At 37.7% G+C, this 13,028-nt stretch overlaps 1 protein-coding gene across 2 annotated transcripts in view; it reads left to right on the top strand.

The window, feature by feature from the left end:
- The first annotated feature begins 1,275 nt into the window (after positions 1-1,275).
- The window catches only part of Gnf1 (germ line transcription factor 1), a 76,368-nt gene continuing 64,615 nt past the window's right edge, over positions 1,276-13,028 (top strand). For both annotated transcript variants that reach the window (XM_076184891.1, XM_076184889.1), the window contains exons 1-5: positions 1,276-1,515; positions 6,569-6,734; positions 10,399-10,592; positions 11,338-11,866; positions 12,756-12,952. In XM_076184891.1, coding sequence (XP_076041006.1) covers positions 1,513-1,515; positions 6,569-6,734; positions 10,399-10,592; positions 11,338-11,866; positions 12,756-12,952 — 1,089 coding nt within the window. In that variant the 5' untranslated portion in view covers positions 1,276-1,512. The remainder of the gene's footprint in view (positions 1,516-6,568; positions 6,735-10,398; positions 10,593-11,337; positions 11,867-12,755; positions 12,953-13,028) is intronic.

The following is a 13,028-nucleotide window of genomic DNA, read 5'->3' as shown; positions in this document are numbered from 1 at the left end:
TCAGCCGTAGTTTGTGACCTGAATTTAATCTTAATTGGTCTGGTCTTGTCTGTACTATATTTCCCGAGCCTGAATTTCTCTTCGATTTGTTTCATTATTTCTGGTTCATCTTCCTGAACTAATTGTAGTAAATTTCTTACTTTTTCATTTTCCTCTTTGATTCTTGAGGTTCTATCTGGGTTATGTTTCTCTTCCATTCCTAATATAATTATACATTTCTTTTTGTCTGCTAAGTCTCCTACTATATTCTCCTTCTGTCTCATCACTTTAATAACTGAGTTTTCAGTTTGTTCATTCATTTGCTGTCTGATTATGTCAGTGAATGCAACTTTGCTATTTTCTTGAATTTTTCCAACCCTCCTTGTTCTCCTTATTATTCTCCTTTAAGACTTTATTCTCATCTTTTACTTCTTTTAACTGTTTTTTTTTTAATTCTTCAATTTCCTTAGTTAAGCTTTTGTTCGCCTTCTCTAGTTCTTCCAATTTTTCAACTCTCCGTATAATGTTGTTAACATGACCGAACCTACGCTCCAAGTCCTCGATCATCTTATCGACCTTCTCTTCTAGTCTTGTCAGTCGGGGGGGGGGGGTTTGTGTCCCCCCCACCCTCTTTAAATCCCTGGAAAATATTCTCATCACTTTCTACTGTATTGCTCTTATCTATACTTCTAATCTTTACATTTTTATTAGACATTTCATCGTCGCTCAGCTGATCAGGGGGCCGTTTGTTTACCTTTCGCCTGTCTGCCTGGGCCAAGTCTACTCCTTCCTCATTTCCTTCCATTTCCCTCAGTAATCCCTCCCCTTCTCCTCTTTCCCTACTTTTCTACTACCCCACGAGCAATTTCCCCCCCCCACCCTGTAAATACAATAGGCACTTCTCTTTGCGTTGGGATACACTAAACTACAATTTTCTTCAGAACGTCTTCTAAGCCGTCCGTTCGTTGAAGTGTGTGTGTGTGTGTGTGTGTGTGTGTGTGTGTGTGTGTGTGTGTGTGTGTGTGTGTGTGTGTGTGTATATATATATATATATATATATATATATATATATCTATATATATATATATATATATATATATATATATATATATATGTATATATATATGCATATCATATATATGTTTATTATCTATTTATTTATTTATTTATTTATTTATTTATCTATCTATTTATCATTATTGCTATTGTTATTATTATTATTATTCATGACGTCAACATTCTTAACCAATCGAACTCGTTGTATGTTATGACGTCACATTCCATGTTACTATTGGTTGGATGTAAATAAGCAAGATTTGTGGTGGTGGCGTTAAAATTTTTGAAGGTGTTTTGAAGTTGCAGCATTAAAGACAAGAAAATTAATTGTGACGTCTGTGTACCATATGGTAGAAACTAAAAACAGTCTATGGTGGTAGTATGTAAACAAAGAAACGTGGTGAAATCTACAGCGGTATCATTTACGAAAGTGTTTGTTACCCTCGACCATTTTACGCGGGAAGACGGAACTTAACCATGGTAATTCTACTCATTTAAACCATATTTGTTACAACTTCATGTTATGTGTAAGACATCGCTCAGTTGTCCTGATACGGTACATGTCGATATAACACATATTTAATCCAGTAGATCCAGTGTTATTGATGCACAGCCTGCATGGCCCATGAATTGTTTCTTGGCGGTTTATAGTACTATATTGGATATCGAAAGAATATATATGTTTGGTGTAAGATGATTTTTCAGCAATAAATGTAATGTTTGTCTGAAACTATGGCAGTAACAGCTAAGCTAAGGTTATATTATTTTCATTTTGTAGGATCATGCTACGCATAGTATAATTGTATCAGACCTCCATTGGCCCAGAACTTGCGCGCACAATACATACTTTATCATTTTATGATACTATAATCATGATATAATGGTAATGATTACAATGATGTGCTTGAGATATTGGACGTTTGTAGGTGGTTGGGGATTGCCTAAATAAACAGCTGTTAAAAGGAAACAACAGGAATATAGAGTTGAGCAGAACCAGAAGCCAGATTTGTAAATAAAAATTATGATGTTACCTCCCATTTTGTTCATCTTTTTTTTACCTCTCTTCTTCCAGCATTTAATCAAATGTTTGTCCAGTCAGTTCATGGTTGCAGGGAAGAATGGATACTTTATTTATAAGCTGTAATGTCAGGTCTATCAAGCTACTGGTAGTTTCATTGATTGGGTTTTGGATGGTCATGGGACACTCCTGGAGTATAGTGGCCCTGCCCAGCACCACAATTTGCCCCACCCACACACCCCTATGCTAAATATAACCAATGAATGACCAATGATACCTTGTGTATTCAAGCAAAGATAATTTAAATTTCAAAATTAGATATCTGGAGGACCTGTCGCTGTCAAAATAGATAAATAATGCTTGTACGTGTATGTATTCTGCATGTGGAATACACTACTTATGCATGTACATGGTTGTGATCCACCCATGACTCCTACTATATTACACATTAAGTTGTTTATGGAAAGTTTCATGGGGATGCTTCTAAATCAGTTGCATTCAAATATTCATGGGCATTCTCTTAAATCAACCAAATTTTTTTTAGATTAACACCCTCATCTCTCAGATTTTGATAAAATATGGTTTGTTTAGGGAAATCATAGGCCCTGAATCCATTTATGAAATTTTTAGATCAATCAGATAAACGGTTCAAAAGATATGACCTTAGGAATTTTGAGGTCGCGTGTGAGGTCTATGTTTTCACTGACCCATAACTTGGTTAATAATGATCAGAATTGCATGTATGTATATATATTTAGAATTGGAAAAAGCCAAGGAATTCAAATATACAGGTTTTAAAACTCTAGGTTGAAAAATGAATATGTTATACAAAAAACAATATTTGAGGTCACAATTTGACCTCCGGGGTATCAAATGAGGATTTTTTTTATAGATGTAAAAAATGAAGGCAAAGGCATTAGCTATTAGAATCAGCAAAAAAAGTTTGTATATCTAAGCATTTTTCATGAAACTAACCTATAAGTGAACACCATATTCCTAAGTCTGGCATCAATTCTACCTATTTTTCCACACTTAAGCTCATATTTTGACATATAGATTTTTTTATAGATATAAAAGCAAAGACAGGGTTCTTAGCAATGAGAAACAATCATAAAATCCAAAGTGTATGTTGGTAAGCTATGAGAAACAATGAACAGTGTTGCTAAACAGCCTGTTGAAACAAGTTGGTACTTGTCTAATTTTAGCATCCTTGTCCACAGGTTAGTACAATTGCAGCCATATAACTGGGTGGTTGGTGGGTATGTTGCTCTGATCCTTTGTGACTCAGACTCAAAACATCAAGTGCACATGGCTATATTTTCTAAAAAATATTATGTCATCTAATTAATTTTCCTGTATTCATGTCTATAGATTATATCACAATGGTTCGACATTTGAAATATTGCTGGGATCCAATTAAAAAACACAAAAAACGCGTAACAATCAATATTAGAAAAGTGACAGAGAAACTTGCTGTGTGAACTGTTGGAAAATTATAATGAAAAACCCCACTGTACTTAGTACCACTGAAAACAAGTCTGATCAAGATTCAAGTGAACCATGTGCTATTGACAGTGATTTAAGTAATATGTCTCCAATTAAAGATGTGAAAAATTACGGTGATTGCTTCATAGCGGAAAATCCTTCAACCTCAGTTCTTGCACCCCTGAACAAGGAAGAGCTGATGGTGTATCCCATCTCAAGTGGCATTGGAGAAAAGAAAAGAATAAGGAAAGGTCACATTTCTAATGAACCTAAAATACTTGGTGACCCAGTGCATATCAAACCAGGAGAGTATGTTGGGTGTATTTACAACAAGGAATTTTGGTATGGAATTGTGGAAGAATACTGTGGAGTTTGATGATTTCATAGTGAACTTTCTACACCCTTCTGGGTCATCAGGAACAAGTTCATATTATTATCCCGCAAACAAGGATTCATGTGCTCTGCCAGGACATCATATATTATCTGTAATGAGTTGTCCTAGCCTAGGAGGAGGCAGCAGAATTCAATACATTTTTCCCAAAAAAGAAATTGATGAAAGCATTGCAAATGCAAGACTGGTGTTGGCTAGCACATGAATCCTTAAAGTAGGTGAACATTGTTCTTTGTCATTTATATTATTTTCAGTGCAGGTTAACAGTGATATAAGTTTCATTTCTTATATTCTTGGTGTTTTCCAACCTCAGATCTAAGGACTAAGATATTACAATTCCTGGAATATGTATGCAATATATAAATTTGGTGTTTTCTTTATTGACAAGAAAAGTACCAATAATGATTTTTTATTTTGTTCACTTGTAAATTAGTTACATAAAAAGTACTAACGTTACCAAACATTTTATGATTGTTTCTCATTGCTAATAATTCTATCTTTGTTTTTATATCTATAAAAAAAAATCTTTATGTCAAAACATGGGCATAAGTGTGGCAAAATAGGTAGAACTGATGCCAGACTTATGAATATGGTGATCATTTATAGGTTAGTTTTATGAAAAATAATTACATACACAAACTCTTTTTTGCTGATTCTAATAGCTAATGCCCTTGCCTTCATTTTTTACATCTTAAAAAAATTCTCATTTGATACCCGAGGTCAAATTGTGAGCTTAATTTTTTTATTTTCTAACCTAGAGCTTTAAAACCTGTATATTTTAATTCCTTGGCTTTTTCTGATTCTAAATATATACACATATATATGCAACTCTTATCATTATTAACCAAGTTATAGGTCACTGAAAACATAGACCTCACACGCGACCACAAATTTCCTGAGGTCATATATTTTGAACTGTTTGTCCAATTGATCTTAAAAATTTCCAGAAATGGATTCAGGGCCCACAATTTCCGTCTATACCAAATTTCAGCAAAATCTGAGAGATGAGGGTGTTAAGCACTGGTTAATCTGACAGAGAATGCCCCATTCAAACGGTCCCTCCAATTCTAGATGTGAGATAGATCTGTACTTTTGCATAGGTTCACATTTCCACATGGCCCAACCTCACAAGTAGTAGCAACAAATTCGATCACAGACCAATCCCAAGACAGACCATGGTGTTGACACCAAAACTTATCTACAAGAGACCTCCCACTCATCCCCAATGGGGGGGTGGGGGGTTAAAAATTCATAAACAACCTGCATGCTATTTTGTTCTAAAAACACATTTTTCTATTAGTTTTCTTGTTAATGTGCAAGAATCAGACTTTTCTATTGATTTTTTTCCCACCCTTTATCCCACCCCAATAATCTGGGTGGTTATGTTGAAGAATTGGGGTTTTGAGTAGTAGCAATAAAAATATGTATATATTTCAATAGAAACTAAAGACAGGATTGTTCAAAGCAGCAAGAACATTGGAATACATTTATTTTCTACCCTAACCTGCCAACATAACCTACTTCAGCCTAACCATACGTAACCTTTAACCTTGCCTAAACTAACATGGGGTGAATGTTACCGAAGTGGAGGGCAAATGATCCCCAGACCCCTCCTCTGTAGTTAGGATGTTTTGCCCCAGGATTTGCTAATGAGGTGCATATTACCTAGTGCCCCCCAGAGACTCCCTGATGTGTGCTATTACATAGTTTTGCTCCAACCCCCCTCCCCCACCAGTGGGCCATTTATTACTGAGCCAGGGGCCAGTGCCCTCCAGACCTTCTAGTGGGGGGCTTTGTCCCACCCTGACACCCAGTAAGGTGCACTTTGCCCCCTAAGACATGGTATGATATAAAAATGTATTGTTGGGAACCATGCTGTGGAGGCATATTCCAGGGTGGCTCTTATGAATTGGATATTAGAGTTTCATATTTATTGAAGGAGAGACTTGGAATTTAAGAGAGGCAGAAAGAAGGTTAAATGTGTTTGAGATGAAATGCCTGAGAAATATGGTAGGGGTTATAAGATTGGATAGAGTGAGATATGAGGTGAGGGGGAGAGCAGAGGCAAAAGAGAAGATAGCAGATAGGGCTGATGAAAGAATAATGGGATGGTGTGGACACATGGAAAGAATAAATAAAGATTAGTAAAAGAGGTGTGGAAGGCAGAGGTGGATGGAGTGAACTTGAGGGGAGCTACGATGAGAGGGAGAAACGGGTGGTGGAATGGGTGGCTGTGGGTATGAGCCTTTTGATTGGCTACCTCTCTTAACCTCTTCAGTACAAGTCAAATTCTCACAGGCAGCATCAGCTGCCTGATGTACGATGATTTGATGATGCACCACAATACTTGCATTATAAGATATAAAGTTACCACTGTATTACTCGTTTTCTTTCACTTTGAATATTAATAACCACCGAAAATATGATCAAGCCAGTTCGTAGGATATGGGGGTCATTCGGCTACAACTACAAAGAATATGTAATCAAGACGCCGACACCGGCATCCTCGTATACCCACTCATGCCTCATGATGCCTATGTAGGCGTCATCATATGGAAGGGGTTAATGAGGGAAAAAAGCCCTTGGTATATAGATAGATTTTTATTGATTTATTAATGTTATAAATTTCCTTTTTTCAGGACATCAGAAAGTATTTTACTGCTGTGGGTTCTTCAAAGAAGCCAAGTAGCAGTTCTTCAGCCCAAGACAGAAAGAAAAAGAAGAAACACATCATTGAAGACTCTGATGAAGAAGACCCAATACCCAGAATTCATAAGAAACCAAAGGTTATTGTGTTAGATTCAGGTTAGAGTTAAAAGATTATATGGTAAAGTGCTCCCATCTCTCTCTCTCTCTCTGTATATATATATATATATATATACACACACACACATATGTATATATTTAATATATATGTATGTATATATCCTACTTTAGCAAAATAAACACCATGTAAGGACAGAGCCTTTATTAGCATGATGTTTTGCTTGTTACAGCTTTATCAAGTACACAGTCATGATACACATAATTGAGATTAAATAAGAGGATCGGGGGGGGGGGAATGGGGGAGTTCATTGGACCCTAGGAACGGTTAAGAAAATTGATCAATTGTCTGGGTGCAGGACATTTGGTCACTGCCAATGAATAAAAGAAGAAAATAGGGTGAAGGCAATTCTTCACTGAGGATGGACAAAAGTCATTAGAAGAAAAAGGTGTGCAGGGCAACTAGGGATAGCTTTCTAAAATTTTGTGAGCAGTTGGAAGCAAATGAATCAGGCAGGGGGAAATATTGAATATGCACCTTCATTTTTGGTCTGCCCCGGAAGTTCTTCCATCCACTTATGCTTTCCAAATTTATTCTTTCCATATGCCCAAACCATCTTGCCATTCTTTGTTAAGGATAAGCACATCACAATTTTCAAACCCAAATTTTTTATATTGACTTTTAGATTCTATCTAAATAGATTACATTTTTTTTTTCTATCATCCTGGAATTTTCATTTTTTTTTATCAGCATTTTTATTTCACCTAAATGGGTTGTCTGCTACAGAAGTTAGAAATAGTGGTTGCCATCATGATGACATATATCGATGTATCTAAACACAAGGCTGCCATTGTTTTTGTGCATAGGATATGTAGATCTGTGCTGTGAATTGTACTTTTCTCAATTTCCCTCTGTTTTGACCATGTCCAAATGGTTGAGAAAAGAGTGGGGAAACCTATGTGTTGCTTGGAATTGTAGCAAATCAAAACTAAAGGATAATGTTGATGTGTTTGAGTTCCCAAACCCAGACAAGTTCTGGTGCTCTGTCATTTCTTGCACACTGATAGATTTTGTGTACAATTGGGGTACTTTGCAACTTTGTGCCAATCATTTTGATGAATCTTCCATATCAAACATTGGCTATATTCAGCATTTACAAGCCAATAACTAAGAGACAGCCAGAAAAGATACATTGGAGGCTAGTTGAGCATACTCATCCAAATCCAAACCTGATGGCTAAAAGCCCAAGACATGGGACAATCTGTACCACCCCCAAGAGCCAAGATATTAATACCACTGTTATGTGCACTACTCCAGCCCAAACCACCCCATCTCCCAACTCAACCCCTCCTCTCCTCCTCATTTCTTACTCTATCCAGCCTAGTAACCCCTACCATACTTCTCAGACATTTCATCTCAAACACATTTAAACTCTTCCCATACAGTGCTGTTGGCACAATCACCCCTTCATACAATTTCCTCTTAACATCCGTTCCCAAATGTCTATTTCTCATTTCATTTGTTAATCCCCCAAGGCATTTATTTGCTTCTTTCAGTCTACATCCTACGTCCACCTCCACTCCTCCCTTTCACACCACATGCACCCCTAAGTCTCTAAAGCTGTCCACTTCCTCCAGCCTCTCTCCCTTATTACCCACTTCCACTTTGCTGCCATCCTCTCCCCTTGTACATCTCATCGCCTTGTTTTTACCCTCATTCACCTTCAACTTCCTCCTTTCCCTCACCTTCCCAAACTCCATCAGTAACTTCTTTAATATCTATGTATGTATGTATTATTATTTTATTATAGGTGAAAGGTGAAACTGGGAAGGGAGATGTGGGTCTTTGTAAGTGCATATGGGCCTGGTAATGAGAAGAGTGTAGAGGAAAAGGAGGCTTGTTGGACAGATTTGAATTAGTGAATAGAGGGTTTAGGGAGGAATGTCAAAGTAGTGGTATTGGAAGATCTCGATGCTAGAGCAGGAGATGAACCAATCAATAGAGTGGTTGGGAAGTGTGGAGTGCCAGGAAAAAATTGCAGTGGAGGGGATGGTGGAGGTGTGTTTACAGTTGATGATAGCAGATACAATCTTTAGGAAGAAAGCCAAGCATAAGTACATATGGGAGAGGGTGGTTGATGGAAGTGTAGTAGATAGGGTTTTAATGAACTGTATAGTGGTAACCAGAAGAGTAGGAAGTTTTGGATATGTTCTAAGGGGAGAAGTGGATCATTTTTTGGTAGATGGTAAATTGAATGTGGAGGATAGATGGAGAAAGGAAAAATACAGAAGATAGGGAGGTGCTTAAAGTAAACTTTAAATGAGAAAGAAAAGGGGAATGAGTACAAGAAGTGAGGGAAGAGTGGGAGGGAGTGGAGGAGGAATGGGGATGTTTCAAGGAGAGAGTCACAAGGTGTGCAAAGATGGTGTGTGAAACAAGGAGGATGGGAGGAAATATAAGGAAGGGTAGTGAGTGGTGGGATGATGAAGCAAAGAAGGTTGTAGAAGAGAAGAAGCGAACATTCACAGATTGGTTGCAAAATAGGATGAGAGAATCATATGAGAGGTACAAAGAAAAGAGAAGTAACGTACGAGATAAAAGGAGCAGAAAGGAGAGATGTGAAATGGGGTAAGAGTGACAGAAATTTTTTAGAGTAATAACAAAAAATTGAAAGGAAATTAAGAGAGGAAGTGAAAGTGAATCAAGTAAAGAAGAAAAGGTAAAGGGTGTAGATGGATAGATTATAATGGAAAAGATGGCAGTAAGAGTACCTGTCTTCTCATATTCTGCATGAGGGGACAGAGAGGAGGGTCACTGATTAAATGAAGTGGCCTTGCTGTGGATATGCTTACTTGCTACATTGCTTCTGACCCTAGGCAGTGCGCAAGATGCAGGGATGACCCATCATCTAGGAGACAAGAAAAGAGGGAGGGAGGGAGGGTTGCTGAATGGGAGTGGATTATGTGGGGATGAAATGGGTGGGATTGGATTATGCCCTTGACTTTGGCTACCTCCCTTGTAAGGGGGGAAAAAGCCATTGGTATATGTATGTACTAATTATGATTAACCTGTTCTGCTCTTAGCTATATACATTAGCTTTTTCTTTACATAATGATTATGTCAATGATTATTATTTTCACTACTTATTATGATTAAGATGTTCTGTTCTTAGTTGTATTATTACTTGTTTAAATGTATCTGGATTCTTTGTTGTTCATGAGGACTACAGTGGAAATTAGTTTCATTTGCTTGTGTTATCCTGTCAAGTTTATATATTATATTTTTATATCTATATATCCTGTTGCCAATAAATTTATCTCTCTTCTTTTGCTTGAAGTAGAAAAAATTTCATTATCACTCTCAAAGAAATATTCTGTTTGTGTTGAGTCTGCCTTGTTTAATTTTGCAATACACGGATATGTGTCATCAACAGAAGATGGCGCTGGCTATAAGTTTTTAGCTGATGATGGATGGAAGGTTAGAGTAGAAAAAAAAAAAAAACCAGTATAGTACCTTCAATTAATGGGGCAGTTTGAAAAAAAATTAGTTGCTTAATGTGACTTACCATACATTTATGCAGATTAGTACATGTGTGGTATGCTTATCCTTGAAAATTTACCTGTACAGAAATAGATCAGATCCTCATTGTATGGTCTTCCCCACTCAACCATTGTATGTTTCTTAACTTGGTATTTTATTTCTCAGATGATGATGAAGATGATGACATGTTTAAAATCAAGAAGACACCTGAGAAAAAGAAGAAAGAATTGCCAAAGTCGGAACGATTGCACACTAAACCCAAGAGTCCTCCTTTGAAATTGGTATCAGTAGAGGACTTTTTCAGCTCTGCACCCATCAAGAAGAAAGAGTCCAAGTCCATTTCTGTTAAGAGAAAAAAGGTTAGTGATTAATGAGGAGTGTGTTCAAAGGAAATGACTTCAAATGTTGCCTTGAATTTCATTGACTGGGAACCCACAGCACCACAGCAGCTGGCAGTGGTCTTTGGGATCTCCCATAGAACTCTCAGAGAGGGTGAATGGACTGATGTCTACATTGTATTAGTATGGGACTGTTTTTATGTCACCAGCCAAAAATGATTGGAAGAGGGGTGCTGTAGACTGTTGTCAGGGTAGATCAAAGTGCAGATATGGTTTGGGCAAATGAAAAAAAAAAAGTTATTTAGGCACAAAAAAAGAGTGGATAAAGTAATCATGAAAAGGGGAACAAAAATGGGATGAATGGACAGGGAGTAAAGAGGTGATTGGATGCAATATGTCTGTCAAGCAAGGAAGAGAGGGCAACAGGTTGGTGTGAATGGCAAGTGGTTGTAAATGGATGAAGAAATGACATGGTTTAAAAGGACATTTGTGTCTGCTCTGTAAATAGTACAAGTGGATGAAGGAGGGGTTGCCATGTAAAGAGGCAGTGAGGGTAAACAAGCCCCAGCCATAGAAGTGCTGTGTCTCATTGTATTGTCTTCAGTGCAGCCAGTGTGACAGGGTACAAAGATGTCCTCTCATCCTTGAGGGGCAATGAATGTGAGTTGAATGGGTTGAGGGTGAGTTTTTATTTGCCTCACCACCATGTTTGAAGGACCTGTTGTCTTCAAGTGTCTATGTAAATTGAAATAACTTCCCTTTACAGAATGAAGATGCAAGCTGTCATAGTGATGATGATTTTGAGAAAACATTGAACCAACTGGATGAACAAAAATGTAATACCAAGAAGGCAAAACATGAGATAAAGGGAGAAACTATAGAATATGATAGTTCAAACACTGCAGCTGGGAAGAGTTCACTCTCTGAAGTCAAAGAAGAATGCAAGCATTCACCAAGTGCTGCACCTGGAAAGAGCTTCGCAAGTAAACTCTCCAAATTGAAACAAGTAGACAAAATATACAAGGATAAAAGCCCAAAGGACTTGGAAGGGAGCCCAGACTTCAGTTATAAGGAGAAGAAACCAAACGTGTCTGAGAGCAGCACAAGGAAGAGTGAACATGTCAAGAATGAGAAGGAGGTAGCAGGGAAGGTAAAGGAAGATTCAAATATTAAACATGAAAGAGGAGAAAAGATCCCTGTTCCCACTAGTGGGCAGAATGGACATGTCAAACAAAAGTCTGTTTCACCTGAGAAGAAAGAAAAGAAAAAGAGTGGAGTTGCTTCACCTTCAGATGGTAAGTGTTTTTTTGTGCTCCGGAATTTGGTTTTAACGGTAATGATGGTAAACAGATCAAAATTGTTTTCAGATTAAAGGAAGGAAAGTTCCTGAATTCTGTATCAGGTGACAACTACACTAGGTTTTTATGTGACAAGATGATGGCCAGGGTATGCTGAGGCAATTTGAGTGTTTCCCTCCAGTTTCCATGAGAGGTTACCAAGGCTATGAATTTTGTTACCAGTCATTGAATTTTTCATTCAACTTTACTGATATTCTTTTCGTCTTCTTTTTTCTTCATTGTCTTTTCTCCTTCTGCTTCTTCCAGTTGTGTGACACTGTCAATCTATATACCAAGGGCCTCTTCACACACTACTGACATCCATCCCTCTGAATCCACTCACCCCCAAGAAGGCAGAGTCCACCCAGTCAGGCTGCACTTTACCATTATCCAGCCCTTCTAAATTACCAGATGCTGGTGGATGAATGCATCATGGATATCTGTCCAGGATGTAACACTTAACTCCATACTATTCAACACATGGAAGACTGCATTGTACACAACTATACACACCAACAACACAACATATACTCCATAAGGGATTTATTAGAAAACCCTGTTCTAGCCATGGTGTTCCTCTGAGAGATGGGACTAGTAGTCTAGACAGTCTAGGGAACATCATCCCTCATATTATAAGGTTATAAGAGAGGTAGACAGCGAAGGCATGCAACCCACCTCTACCCATTCCATTCCTATCCACCACCCATTTGTTTCCCTCTATTCTCACAAATGTTGCATAGTTTTTCAGCATAATGGAACTAATGGATGTGAGCACAGTGTTTCAGAAAAGGGAAAGGTCTTAGAGTGTATGTTTGTATGATAATGTTTTGTCTTTGTATTCTTGAAGGTAAAGTGAAACAAAAGGGTAGTGGCAGTAGCACCAAGCCAACAGAATCCCCCATGAAGACCTCAGAAAACCTGGATGACAGTGTGGTTGAAGGAACACCTGATCCAAATGAAAAAAGAAAACAGTCTGCTTTGGCATACAAAAAGTTCTTGCAGCGAGCAGGACCAAGTAACCCTGGAAGCAAACCCATACCTGAGGTAAGAGGGATTGGCTTAGTTTAGTTTAATTTTGAAAATATACATACATATAACAAGGGCTTTTCCCCCTTACCAG

The sequence above is a fragment of the Oratosquilla oratoria genome, chromosome 5, assembly GCF_046742065.1.
Source record: "Oratosquilla oratoria isolate Oo_2021 chromosome 5, ASM4674206v1, whole genome shotgun sequence".
Classification (NCBI taxonomy): Eukaryota; Metazoa; Arthropoda; class Malacostraca; order Stomatopoda; family Squillidae; genus Oratosquilla; species Oratosquilla oratoria.
The sequence above is the reverse complement of the archived record's forward strand: the minus strand, read 5'-3'. Positions and strand labels throughout refer to the sequence as shown.